Source organism: Salvelinus sp. IW2-2015, linkage group LG33 (assembly GCF_002910315.2).
Source record: "Salvelinus sp. IW2-2015 linkage group LG33, ASM291031v2, whole genome shotgun sequence".
In the NCBI taxonomy this organism is placed as follows: Eukaryota; Metazoa; Chordata; class Actinopteri; order Salmoniformes; family Salmonidae; genus Salvelinus; species Salvelinus sp. IW2-2015.
The window spans coordinates 9,773,414-9,788,485 of record NC_036872.1 but is presented as its reverse complement, the minus strand read 5'-3'; the positions used below and the strand labels follow the sequence as shown (position 1 = coordinate 9,788,485).

The window sequence follows — 15,072 nt, the reverse complement described above, 5'->3', positions numbered from 1 at the left end:
AGCAGTGAACATATTTAGATATCAAGAGATCTCTCAATATTCATTCTCACATTCTCCGGTAGCTCAGAAATGTACCCTGATGAGACTGGGGATGAATTACAGTACCTGTGGTGGCAGGTGCAGTGAAGACCGTCGAGTTTGAGCCTCGTCCAGTGGGAGTGAGATTTTTGGAGAGAATGGACCCTTGCTTTCTGGCTGATCCAAATGTGGTGTCAGGTTGGGTGGAGAAGAGGTTGGGGACTGTTGAATCGGTAAAAGTCACTCGAAGTGGACTTGTGATGATTTTCTGGTTGGTCTTCTGCCCAGAGGGACAGGGCGCTCCATACCACACGCCTCGGGACAAGACGTGACTTGCTTTGTTCTCCAGAGCAGGGTGCCATTGAAAGGAGTGATAACTGGGGTGGAACTAAGTGTTAAGAAGGATCATCTGAAATTGAAGATTCCCAGTGTCTGTGACACCCACGGTTTGGTGCGACGCAGACCTGGTGGAGAGCCTGCTAAAATAGAGAAGACACTGGGCTCGTTTGAGTGGTAAGGCGAATGCAATCGACTGTAGACAAAAGTTGAGGAGTGAAGTCGGGGGAGGTGCATCTGCGAAAACTTATGTGGTTTTCCAACAGCAAGGCTCAGTGCAACATGGCAGTGTTGCCATTGTTTATAAAAGTTGTTCTTTGTAATGTTGAAATAAACATTTCTCCAACCTCGATATCACAAACTGAAAATCTATCTATCAAATTGATTTATAAAGCCCTTTTTACATCAGCAGATGTCACAAAGTGCTTATACAGAAACACAGCCTAAAACACCAAACAGCAAGCTTTGCAGATGTAGAAGTGCGCAGGCTAGGAAAAACTCCCTAGAAAGGCAGGAACCTAGGAAGAAACATAGAGAGGAACCAGGCTCTGAGGGTTGGCCAAAATATGTGTGTACATTTTACAATCATTTGGTGAGAGAGCCTCAAATATCACTTAATTTTTACATATCCACTGTATAGGCCTACGTGAATTACGGCAAAGTTGGTTCCTGTTTGGCACAACAACAAAAGAACATTGCAGTGTAAGAATTTAAAAGGATTTGGCCATGTTTCAAGTGTGTACAGATGGACAGATTATATTGAAGAACGGTGTGTAGAAGGACGACAGTGTTGCATTTGTGGTGCTGATCATGATCCCGAGATCCTGGAGTGCCCTGTAAGGGTGAAGGAGATTCAGGTGGCAAAAGTTAGAGCGGTCAATCGAATCTCCTATGCGGAGGCGATTAAAATAATTGAAAAAACTAGTGAAGATACGGTAGTGGACGCACAGATATCCTGTGGATTTGTGGCGTTCATTGCCACAGTTATAAATTGTACGGCACAAGTCTCAAATAAATCTAAGAAAATTGACATTATTGTGGCTGCGGCAGAAAAGTGTTTGTGACTTATGGATTTTACATGTGAATACTTGCAAGGGGTACTGGTGCCGGAAGACCCGCCATTCCAGGTTCCCCTTGAGCCTGTGTAGGGATCAGATCTTTTTTATTATAGTTTTTTAACAGAAAAGTTGTTTGATTTAGTTTACTTATTTCGTTTTTGGTAGCTTGATCGTTTTTTATATATATATTTTGTTAAATGTTTGGGAATCCTGTTTCCATCCCACACAGTAGGTGGCGGAATGCACACTCAATTGTGCAATCGCCAATATACCAAAGAAGAAGAAGAATCTGTGAAAAAAACATTAATTTCGCTCCCAGATTTGTATTCTGCTGCTACTGCTTTTTGAGCTCAATACAATGATTATCTGTAGATAAGTAAAGTTATTAAAAAAACATTCTCTGAAGATGGTAATTCCTCAATGCAGGAACAATAGGTAGTGAGGAGAGAGTATTCATGTTAACGATCTGACATAGTGGTAGGCAACCTTTAAGGTTTTACGGTAGAAATGTTATATTTTGCATCGTTTTTAAGCACTACTAGCCGTTTGGGAGTCAAATGAACGGTTATTTTAGGTAAACAGCCAAACGCCCCGGAAGTAGATTTTCAAGGGCAGGGCGGAAGCGAATCGTTTCGGCTAACAGATTCGCCTATTCCAGTATGTAACAACAGAACTTTGAAAACAGATTGCAGTGAGATATACGTTTTATAATATTTAAAAAATTATGACCGAAATTGCTAGCTATTGGCACGCGCTGATACTTGTTCTGAATTGGTTGTATCACAGCGTTAGCTTGAGTATTGGCCATGCATGTTTATTGTTTGTAAGTGCTATGTCTAGCCTATTTACCGATACATTGTTAGATTAGCTTGCTACTATCTTTAGCTTGCTACTATCTAAAGGTTAAGTTTGGGGGGTAAAATTGTATCTAGACATTATCCCATTATGTTATACATTTAATTCAAAAGGAAAAGGAACTAGTTAAAGTATATTGCTGCTGGTGAATAAGCAAACGTTCGACAGCTGTCTGATGCATCAGTTTGCAATAATCAATAATGTGTTTATTTCACTTGCATAATAAAACCCCAAACTATGTTTCTTGCGAGTTCAATTCCGTTTGCTCATGTTTAACAATAAATACATATATTTTTTGTGTTGTTTTAAGGACAGTGACAGGTAGAGAAGGATACAGAGAGTAGTTGTAACCCCATCTCCAGCTGGCATGTGTGGTCTGGAGTCAGCAGTGCTACCACTACACCAGACTCAGGCACCCATTTGCTTATGTTTGTGAACTTTTTGTCAGTGAAATGATCCTCTCTCTCTCTTCCCCATCTCCTCTAGCCTGATCGACCCATTCGATCAGCTCCTGCCGGACCATCATCATGACCTGAAGAACTGTCCCGTTCCCATTGAATCATGAATGACAAGCTGGTTTTCCTGGGCCTCCTGTACTTTGTCCAGGGAATCCCCTATGGGCTCCAGTCCTCGCTGCTCCCCGTCTACCTCCGCGGGGCGGGCCATTCCCTCACGCGCATCGGCCTGACCAAAATCCTCTACTTTCCCTGGGTGCTCAAAGTCCTCTGGGCGCCCCTGGTGGACCGTGTGGGCACCAAGCGGCTCTGGCTTGTGGCTACTGTCTCTGGCCTGGCGCTCACCTGTCTCTCCAGCGCCGCCCTGTCCCCAGAGGCCCACATCTGGGGCGTGGCGGGGACACTACTGGCCATGAACGCCCTGGCGTCGGTTCAGGACATCGCGGTGGACGGGGCCGCTGTGGGACTGCTGAAGGGACGTAGCGAGCTGGGCCTGGGCAACACGGCCCAGGTGGTGGGCTACAAGGCCGGCTCAGTGTTTGCTGGGGGCGGGCTCCTGGCTGTGATTGACGTGGCCGGGTGGGGCCCTATGTTCATGCTGTTGGCTTTTGTGTACTTCGGGGTGGCGCTGTTTGTGTGGGGGGCCCCCGTGCTGGATGATGAGCTGTTGAGGGGCCAGGCAGAGGGGAGGAGGGGGGTCCAGTCGGACGCTGTGCATCCCTGGAGGGTGTGGCGGAAGCTGCTGTCAGTACCTGGGACACCCTGGACCATGATCTACGTACTCACATACAAACTGGGTAAGTCTGCTAGTCTGTCTGACAGCCATGCACACTTGCCTATTGTACCAACTGGAGAAGTAGCTAAAAGTCCTAACACTAAACCTCAACTCTCAGCCTACAGACTAAACCAAAACAACTGTGAGGCGCTACTACATAAGAAACCCACTATGTCATAAATGACTAGACCATATGCCAAAACATGTTTTCTCATAGTAGTCCAAGAGGTCTAGGCTACCATCTCATTTATGTGCGGTGCCTGTGTTGAAAAGCACAGAGATAAATCTACATTGAACAAAAATATAAACGCATCATGCAAAACAATTATGATTTTACGGAGTTACAGTTCATATAAGGAAATCAGTTCAATTGGTGACACGTCTGGTGAGTATGCAGGCCATGGAAGAACTGGGACATGTTCAGCTCCCAGGAATTGTGTACAGATCCATGTAACATGGGGCCATGCATTATCATGTTGAAACATGAGGTGATGGCGGCAGATGAATGACATGACAATGGGCCTCAGGATCAGGTCACGGTATCTCTGTGCATTAAAATTGCCATCGATAAAATGCAAAAGTATTCGTTGTCCGTAACTTAAGCCTGCCCATACCATAACCCCACCACTACCATGGAGCACTCTGTTCACCACGTTGATATCTGCACACAGCTTGCCCACACGCCATCTGCCCGGTACAGTTGAAACCGGGATTCATCCGTGAATTGCACACTTACTTCTCCAGCGTGCCAGTGGCCATCGAAGGTGAGCATTTGCCCACTGAAGTCTGGTACGACACCGAACTTCAGTCAGGTCAAGACCCTGGTGAGGACGACGAGCTTGCATATGAGCTTCCCTGAGACGGTTTGTGCAGAAATTCTTCAGATGTGCAAACCCACAGTTTCATCAGCTGTCCGGGTGGCTGGTCTCGGACGATCCCGCAGATGAAGAAGCCGGATGTGGAGGTCCTAGGCTGGTATGGTTACGTCGTCTGCAGTTGTGAGGCCGGTTGGGTGTACTGACAAATTCTCTAAAATGACGTTGGAGGCGGCTTATGGTAGAGAAGTGAACATTCAATTCTCTGGCAACATCTCTGGTGGACATTCCTGCAGTCAGCATGCCAATTGCACGCTCCCTCAACTTGAGCCATCTGTGACATTGTGTTGTGTGACAACATTTTAGTGGCTTTTTATTGTCCCCAGCACAAGGTGCACCTGTGTAATAATCATGCTGCTTAATCAGAGATGCTCACTTCTTGAGATGCTCACTAAGAGGGATGTAAACAAATTTGTGCACAACATTTGAGAGAAATACATTTTTTGTGCATATGGAACATTTCTGTGATCTTTTATTTCAGCTCATGAAACATGGGAAAAACACTTTACATGTTGTATTTTTTTTTTTTCAGTATTTATTGTTTTACTATATCTATGTTGAATACTCCTGTCACGTCATAATCTATCTCCACTTTGAAAATCTTTACCGAATATAGTATAGCCAAAGTTTCATACCATTTAAGGATGACATTTTTCATTTAAATGACTTAACACATTCTCAACTCATTCTCTAGGTAAGTGGGGATTGGAGCGCATTGATCGGGCAGTATCTGTTTGAGTTCTATGAGAGAACATGACAAAACCTTCCGGGTTGTATTCATTAGTGCACTACGTCGCAAAGCTTTTTGCAACTGAAAACAGAACAAGCATTTCTTATTGGACAAGCTCTGATAATCCCTTCCTGTGTAGTGTTTACTAAGGCAGGCAACAGAACACATTTTTAAACGGTTTGCAATGGTGAACACAATTATGCATTTTATATTGGTCCAATCCAAGTAATCCCCTCGCTGTTTTAGTCAGTTTTCTACAGTTTGGTGCCTAAATGAACACTACGCAGTCCTATAGCCGCTCTTGTGAGGTAAGGAAGACTGAGAGGTGCCTTTTCTCCATTCAGCTGTGGTCTCATTTCTTACCACCAGATGTCTGTGTTTCCATATCATAGACTAGAGAGCCCTGCTCATCTTGTTGATGAATGAAGGGAATGGGGTTATTACCAGGGATTTGGTAGTGAGTCCAGAACCTACTACAAGTCCCGTTCTTAGAAAATATGACATTTTGAGCTGTGTGAATAGCATTTATGTACAAATCAACAGGTGTATATATTAGGCCTAGTGAGATGTTAGGAATGTTGTCCTTTTAAACCAGTTGTTTTGTAGTTCATATTTGCAAGATACAAATATTTATGGTAAACGGAGTTTGGTGTTTGGTAACAGAAGGAGATTATGTAAGGATTAGGCCTGGAGTGTCTTTGTGTCTGCGGCTCTTTTTTTTTTTCATGGAAACTGAAATTGAAGATGCAGCATCACACTGGTGTTTGTGTGGGTGGTGGGAAAACATGCTATTTTACATTTGCATACATTTGCTTGTGTGTGCAATTGTTTCTTTCCTGTGTGTTGTGTGTGTTTGAGAGAGAGAGAGAGAGAGACTGTGGTAGAGTTGGCATGGTAATCAGATGTGCCCAGGCAGACCCCAGACATGACCCCTCCCTGACATTAATCCATATGAGGGTTCACCAGCATCATTTCCATATCATCATTATCACCACTGTCATCCTTCTCCATCGCAATCATCGCCATTATCGTTAACATCCTCATAATGTTAGCAATATTAACATCATCATTAGGCCCAGGACGATACCAGTATCGCAATACTCGTTAGTATCGTGTCAAGGAACAAAACACGAAGCGTATTTAACTTCTTTAGGAAAACAGCTCTAATGTGTGAAACAAACATCATTATGTTCTCATCCAATCAAATATTGTGATACTGGTATCATCACAGCCCTAATAATCATCATATTAGTTTAGTTGTCCGCTCTTCTATTCAGACTAAAAGGTCAGACTGTTTGCATTTGTGTGCAACTGTCGGGTGAGACTGGACAATGCGTGTGAATGTGAGATGGTATTATGTATGTGCAAGGGTGTGTCTAACTACGTGTGTGAGATTTGGGTGTGAAAGGTCGCCCCCAACACACACACACCTCTCAGACCCCGCTCTCCCACGCACTCTTAATGAACACAGTGAGGTTTCTCTGTGTACAACCGCACAACCAATGACAGCGAGCCATTTGGATGACCCCTGTGTTGCGGCCACCACTAGTCAAATGGAGAAAAACTTGACCCTGTATCAGTCAGAGGTTTACTTAGCGCCAACATCTACCTACTGTGGATGGATGTTGTAGTGTGGAGGCAGGACTGGTGCTGGGATGGCATGAGGAGATGTGAGTGATGGTGAGAGACAGTGTGTGTTTGCGTTTGTCTGTGAGAAGACAGCATGGACGATTCCTCTGGGAAGTGACCGGGTGGGTGGGGGGGTGTGGGCTTAGATGAGACTGCCCCCGTCTCGCCATACACAGCCGTAGGTTGGATTAGGAGGATCGCCTGTGTGACACAGGAGAGATGATGGCAGAGCGTGGTGAGGCGGCGAGAGGGGGGTTTGTGGTTGGTAAGTGGGGGGAGAGAGTAGTGCAGGGTGTGGGGTTTAATTTCCAGAGAGAAAGAGGACTGCAGGGAGGCTGAAGGGGGCGATGAATTAATGAAGAACCACCACATGGTGCCCAGAGAGATACATAGAAAGGGGTGGATAAAGGCAAAAAGAAGGGGTGGATAGAGGCCTAAAGAGAGAGGACAGTATTAGGATGGTATAACATGACTTTTCCAATACTGTGGGTGGGGTTCCCCCAGAGGTTTTATTTGTAAAGCAAACCCACCAGTGGCCATGTTTGGTTGTACATAACACTGCTCCCCTGGATTGCCTTGTCAGTGTTTGCTTGCTTTGTCAACCCATATATTTACAGTACTAGTCAAAAGTTTGGACACACCTACTCATTCAATGGTTTTTCTTTATTTTTACTATTTTCTACATTGTAGAATAATAGTGAATACATAAAAACTATGAAATAACACATATGGAATCATGTAGTAACCAATTGTGGAGGCCAGGTCATCTGATGCAGCACTCCATCATTATCCTTGGTCAAATAGCCCTTACACAGCCTGAAGGTGTGTTGGGTCATTGTCCTGTTGAAAAATAAATTATAGTCCCACTAAGCGCAAACCAGATTGGATGGCGTATCGCTGCAGAATGCTGCGGTAGCCATGCTCGTTCAGTGTGCCTTTAATTCTAAATAAATCACAGACAGTGTCACGAGCAAAGCACCCCCACACCACCTCTTCCATGCTTCACTGTGTGAACCACACTTGGAGATAATCCGTTCACCTACTCTGCGTCTCACAAAGACATGGCGGTTGGAACCAAAAATCACAAATTTGGTCTCATCAGACCAAGGACAGATTTCCACCAGTCTAATGTCCATTGCTCGTGTTTCTTGGCCCAAGCAAGTCTCTTCTTCTTATTGGTGTCCTTTAGTAGTGGTTTCTTTGCAGCAATTAGACCGCGAAGGCCTGATTCACACAGTCTCCTCTGAACAGTTGATGTTGAGATGTGTCTGTTACTTGAACTCTGTGAAGGATTTATTTGGGCTGCAATTTCTTAGGTGCATTTAACTCTAATGAACTTATCCTCTGCAGCAGAGGTAGCTCTGGGTCTTGCTTTCTTGTGGCGGTCCTCATGAGAGCCAGTTTCATCATAACGCTTGATGATTTTTGCAACTGCACCTGAAGAAAGTTCTTGAAATGTTCCTCATTGACTGACCTTCATGTCTTAAAGTAATGATGGACTGTCCTTTCCCTTTGCTTATTTGAGCTGTTCTTGCCATAATATGGACTTGGTCTTTTACCAAATAAGGCTAACTTCTGTATTCCACCCCTACCTTATCACAACACAACTGATTGGCTCAAACACATTAAGAAGGAAAGAAATTCCACAAATGGACTTTTAACAAGGCACACCTGTTAATTGAAATGCATTCCAGGTGACTACCTCATGAAGCTGGTTGAGAGAATGCCAAGAGTGTGCAAAGCTATCATCAAGGCAAAGGGTGGATACTTTGAAGAATCTCAAATATAAAATATATTTTGATTTGTTTAACACTTTTTTGGTTACTGCATGATTCCATGTGTGTTATTTCATAGCTTTAATGTGTTCATTATAATTCTACAATGTAGAAAATAGTTTGAAAAAAGCTTTGACCGGTACGTTACATCATTGGACAGTACACTAGTAGGGCTGCCTAACAAAAACCATTGATTTCAAAGTTGAACAAACCATATAACTCTATGCACAAAGATTACGTTGAACAATTTACACAAATTTCACAAAAACACATTTACTGTAAGAACTTTGCAGATGCAATGTTTGATTACATAATTACGGTAATGTCTCCCTCAGTTTGTGACCACGTTTCCAGAAAACTGTTAAATATCTGCTCTGAATTGAGATTCAAAGATGCCTGCAGAAAGAATGGGGTGTCAGCTATGACACCTCAAATTTGATATTTTTTTGTTTTGGTTATTGATCTACGGTAGGTGAAGTGGATTTACATCCGGTAACGGAATTACATCATGGGTCTCTGATCTGTACTTTTATAGAAATGCATAATTATGAATGTCATTCTCTTCATGGTGATGTATCCTGAATAGGTACACAAAGGTAGAAATCGGCAATATCCTTATTTTGCATATTTGAGTATTATTATACTCACTGGCTATTATTGTAATGAGCTCTGCCCCCATACAAGACCACATTTGGTTGGTCCGGACCAGATCAAATCTGAAACAATCATAGACGTCTGTGTTTCACAAGTTTGGACATCGCAGTGGAGTTCAGTAGAGTACAGTAAAGTAGATATGTTCTTTACAGTAAAATACAGTACATTATACTGCGGGATGGGCACAGTTAGTCAAATTTCCGAACTAGCGTTTGTGTTCCAATTCTTATGAGTTCATTTTTGCAAGAAAAAACTATTTAGGCCTATTTTTAACACTGAAAGGGCTTTTTCTAAATTAAAACATCCATGTGACATTGTTACACACAAGGATATACCATGATATTTCAAATGATTTAATTTAATAAAACTTTTCAATGTTGTTTTTATGACGTGTATTATTATTATTATTATTTTTTTAATCAGTAGCCCACCTGTGGACGTGTGTAGATGGTTGTTTCTGTTGGCCAATCAAAGGGACAAAGGGGCTCAATGTGTAGGAAGTGGAGTGAGAGTTCACTAATGCAATACAAGATTGAATAAAATTACTGTTTTATCTGAATGGGGCCTCAATTAGCTTCTTTAGGCTACTCCAGTCAAGACGGGCACTGGGATGATAAACAACATCGTGGCTGCTAAAAGTTAGCTCGTCTTGGCTGTAGCCAAGTTACCTTGGCGTGCGTCTCTCGCTCTCTCTCCGTCTGCTCACTCCCATCTCACACACACCGCCCCTCCGTAGCTACAGCAATAGTGTGCCAGCCTCTAGCCCTCGCGCAGCAGTGCTTAGGTCAATAGGTTAAAAACATACGTTTCAAACTACATGCATTTCGAATATCCAACAAAAATTCATGATACTATTCTAATAGTGAAATTATTTCAAACTCCCTTCCCTACATTATGTTGAATACTCTAGTGTGCCTTACTGTACAGTACTGATTTCTACTGTACAGTACTGTACTTTTATGTACTGTGCTCTACTTAATTGATAATGCCCGAGAAGCTGGTGTTTGGAGGATATATTGGCAATGGTGTTGTCTCGGTTCGGCAAACCTTGCCAATATCTCCTCCAAACACCGGCTTGGAGGGTATTATCACTTTTATACAACGGGTTACCAACATATTCAAATAATGATTTGACAATTTATTTAACGCTTATTTGATATTTATTCATACTATTTCATCCTTCCACAAGGTATAGTCCCGTCACATCTAGGGTTGCTTCCTAAGCCGGCTGGTTGTTTGTCTGGTTGCCACAGACGCGACCCTGTCATTGTCTTTTTGTTCTGTATCTATGGACGCGGCCCAGTTGTTCGTTCTAAATGTTCCATTGCCGTACTGGCTGGTAACGTTCTTATCCCTTGCTTGCTAGCTAGCCAACTACGGCTAACTTACAGTCACGTCAAACAGTGCAGACAGAATAACAACAGTAGCATTTGTTTAAGATGTTTTCTAGTGACATTTATTTGGATACATCCATAATAATGAGCTAGTTAGGCACAATTTCGCTTGGCATAGAAAATATGTTCTCTCGTCAGGACACTGTTGTTCAGAGGAGCTAGCCAACAACACAACTAACACAATCGCTTCAAATGGAAGCTGGAAAGACTGCAAACTACCTGCGCTTGGTTTCGTTTGACCTTTTTTTTCAATTGACATATCCATAAACATTATGCTGATTCATGATTTCGACTGACTGAGAAAAGCTGCCTGTCTGTCTCATCCCGACTCCCGAAACATTCATTACTATGGGACACCTGGAGATCGAATTAGAATTTTTAAACCATGTTGCAAACGTCGGACAGACCGACAGAAACGTTTATACAAATCTCCGCTGTTGAAAACCAAATGTTTGTCTAAAAGAAATGAGGTAATGTCTAGATGCTTTTTTATAGTGGAGACCAATTTTATAAAGTGCCTGGCTGGCCTGATGAGACAGTGGATTGCGCAGTCAGATGGAACAGAGTAAATAGGCTTTTTAATGTCATAGATTTAGCTGGTATTAACTTGTGGAATAGACACTGGCTGGAATGCGGTTTTAACCCTTCGGCATTCGGGATTAGAACCACCCGTGGTATAATACTGTACATTACTGTGCAGTCCAAACTTGTGAAACATGGACGTCTATGATTGGTTCAGATTTGGTCCCCCCCCCCCCCCCCCAGGGTGGACTGACCAAATTACAACTACTTTTCAACGTCCATGGCCGTCCGTGTCAGTCGCTACTCAGTGGGTGAGGATGCTTGTTACAGGAAATGGAAAGAGGATGGTGGTAGGTGTCATGGTATCAGTAAGAGCCGGGAGAGGTGACATGCTTTGACCACCAGATGACAAAAAGCGAAAAGAAAGCAGTAATGAGCTGAACATAACAGTATGCCAGTAGAAGGGAGGACTGTAGCATGCGACCCAACTGTGGTTTGTGACTACTCTGTCTCATTGTAGCCAATTCAATTGCAGTAATTCCGTTACTGATTTGTTTAAATAAGAATTATTACGTTTTAATCACTTCATAAACAAACTTGATATCAGTAAAAATACAACTCATTAGTAGGTTTACCTTTTACTTCTGTTAACTTTCATCATACTTCCTCCTCGTGAGGGAGAGAAATTAGAAAAACATCTTTAATCAGAATTGAATGATAGAACAGCTATTTCCAGGTTAAAATGTTATGGGATGCATTTTCTCCATTGTTTTTTATGGTTGGCATCTGGTCGGCCTACGTTATGATCAAATAGCCTACTTGGCCACTGTTAAAACTTTAACTTAAAGCGGGTACAGTCTCAGTGTTCACAGTAAATGCACAACATTTTCATGAACTTGAAGTTTGCTTTCAGCAGACCTGAAATTTGCCCCGTGCTGAAAAAAATGAGAGGGAACATTGGTTATAGTTCATGTGGTTATGGGAGTAAAACGTAGTTGGTAACATAAGAGCATTTTAGCAAAGTGACCCTTCTGGGGGTTGGGGTTCAAGTTGCCTTGCTTTTACGCTTGATCAATAGCCACACACACAGTATTTTTCCCATGCTTCACCCTAGTCCTTTAGGTGGTCAACAAACTCTGTGACACCCTGCAGACCTGTAGGGATAGCTGTTAGTTAGTCAGTAGAGCTGGTCATGTGAGTGTGTGGGGTCTCTATTCTCTATGGATGGTTTATGTACTGTAGATTTGTGTTTTACTGGTTCTCTCTGTATCGTGTCCCCAGGGTGGGTTGTGGCTTGTTGTTTTCTCCCAAGTGTCTGTGATCCCCTCTGATCCTGGCCTCTTCTGTCTGAGCTTCATGTGACCACTCTGTGATCCTTCTGTGTCCTCATTGACCCTTCAACCCTCCTCCCCTCTCATGCTGATCCCCCTGCTCGCTCTCTCGCTCTCTCTCTCGTACACACACAAACACCTCTCATTTTCCATCAGCAACCTGTCAGCCCTCCTCTGCCCGCCCCCCTGCACCAAATTCCTCACCCTCTCACACTTGAATGTTTTTCTTCTCTTTCCTCATCCCTTCCCCTCTTTATTTCTCCCTTTCCCAAACCATGTCTGTCTCTCTCCCTTACCCCTTCTCTCTGTTTCTCCCTTACCCCCCTTTCTCTCTCTCACTCTCTCTCCCTTACCCCTCTCTCTGGCTTTCTCTTAATCCATTATTTTTGTCTCTGTCTTTCTACCTTACTCCTCTCTTTTTCTCTCCACCTTTTCCCCCTCTGTCTTTCTTCCTCTGTCTCTGTGTGTTTCTCCCTCTCTCTCTGTCTCTGTGTCTCCCTCTCTGTGTCTCCTCCTGTCTCTCCCTTTCTCTGTCTCTCTCTCTGTTTCACCCCCTCTCTCTCTGTTTCACCCCTCTCTCTCTGTTTCACCCCCTCTCTTTGTCTCTGTTTCACCCCCTCTCTCTCTTTGTCTCTCCCCCTCTGTCACTATCTTACTCCCTTACCCCCCCTCTCAACTAGTTTCTTCTTTGTGGATGCCTAATGAAATCCCCTCTGAAAATGACAATTGTTGCTTTGAGAGTATTTATAAAAATGAATAATCAGCCTTGTTGTGTTTGTCTGCATGGATTTTCAGCACTGAACACTGAAGACCGAATCACCGGTAAAGAATCAAGAACTTGGTGTAGGAAGCATGAACCGCAACAGTAGTCTGTGGTTTGTGGTTTATTACACATTATAAGGGCTTATAGTGCTTATATTGTGTTTTTAAACCATTATTCCTGCAGGCTATTCAAGGGCAATCTGCAGTTCCATGAACAGCAAAGCGTCCTACCCCGTCAGTGTTTTGTTATTAAATAGATGAGCGATGGGGTTGGAGAAATGTAGCCACTCTTAAATGTATATAATTACAAGGACTGACCATCCATGAGCTCCACATTTATATTGATAACCATATTTTGAGGCTATACAGTGTTTAAAATCTACATTGCTTACAAAACCAAGAAGTCAATCAAGCTTATATTATATTTTAGACAATTGAACTAAGTCCATGAGTTATAAGTTATATTCTTCAGGAATCAATGGGTGTATATCAATAAATTTACAAGTCAAAAATGGGATGTGGCAATCACAGATTGCCCATTTAAGTAAAGTCTTGCCGTAATGGTCAAACTAACTACACCGTTGGATGTTAAAACGTTTCCCAGGTTTTAAAACTGATGATGGTGGGAATAGTGAGTAGATGAAATAGCTGTTGATGTTAGATCTGCCTTTGGAGACAGACATATGAGATGTAGATGAATAGCTGTTGATGTTAGATCTGCCTTGTGGAGACAGACATAGGAGATGTAGATGTTATATCTGCCTTGTGGAGACAGACATTATGAGATGTAGATGAATAGCTGTTGATGTTAGATCTGCCTTGTAGAGACAGACAAGGAGATGTAGATGAATAGCTGTTGATTGTTATATCTGCCTTTGTGGGAGACAGACATAGGAGATGTAGCTGAATAGCTGTTGATGTTAGATCTGCCTTGTAGAGACAGACATTAGGAGAGGTAGATGAATAGCTGTTGATGTTAGATCTGCCTTGTGGAGACCAGACATAGGAGATGTAGATGAATAGCTGTTGATGTTAAGATCTGCCTTGTGGAACAGACAATAGAGATGTAGATGAATAGCTTGTATGTTAGATCTGCCTTGTAGAGACAGACATAGGAGATGTAGCTGCTGAATGTGATGAATATGTCATCACCGCAACCTCTGTTTATCCCACTCATTCTCCTGCCACACACTTAGCTGGGCTGTCACACAGCGTTGTCAGAACGTTTACGCGTGCATTGTCGCAGTGTTCCCGCGCGCCGGGGGGGTTTTCACCATCTTCTCTGAACTCTTTGATTTCCTTCTCCATTTCATGTGAAGGGCTTTCTCTCTCTCTCTCTCCCCCGTCTATTTTTGTTTTTCTCCTGGCCAAGTTGTGGCTGTGTGTCGTCGTCTCTTTGACAGTAGTCTCTGAGCTGTCACTCAGCGCTCAGTCTTCCTGTCTCTGTGAAGTCACTCTCCATTAATAATGGCGGTGGCGCTGAATATTTTACACTGTCGCTCGGCAGTACGTTATCCCGTCTTTGACGCCACACAGCGACAGAAAGACAATTGTCTGCCTGACAAAACTTTTATTTCAACCGAGAGCTCTGTGACTGAGACTTGTTGTGTGAGGAAGTTTTGCGTTTTTCTGTCGCCCCCCCCCCCCCCCCCCCCCCTTTATAAAAATGGCAGAGGATATAATTTTTCCGGTTGAACATCTATTATTGACACTATCTAGGAATAGTGTGTGCTGTTTCGTTTAGAAAAGATGTCAGCACTACTATAACAGTGTCCAGTCAGTCTATTAAGCAGTTGAACTACTTTGTGCACTGTCACCGTGTTTAAGAACATTGGAGTTGTCTTACATTCACATGGAAGGAATACACTATTGTCTTCTTCCTCCTTTTATCGTTTGAATAGCT

At 43.0% G+C, this 15,072-nt stretch overlaps 1 protein-coding gene across 3 annotated transcripts in view; it reads left to right on the top strand.

Moving 5' to 3' along the window:
* The first annotated feature begins 2,003 nt into the window (after window positions 1–2,003).
* LOC111957830 (major facilitator superfamily domain-containing protein 3) overlaps window positions 2,004–15,072 on the top strand; it is a 29,482-nt gene continuing 16,413 nt past the window's right edge. Inside the window, exons 1-2 of one of the 3 annotated variants that reach the window (XM_023978853.2) lie at window positions 2,004–2,069; window positions 2,754–3,519. In XM_023978853.2, the coding sequence (XP_023834621.1) occupies window positions 2,829–3,519 (691 nt within the window). In that variant the 5' untranslated portion in view covers window positions 2,004–2,069; window positions 2,754–2,828. The other 2 variants (XM_023978852.1, XM_023978854.1) reach the window with 2 other exon arrangements.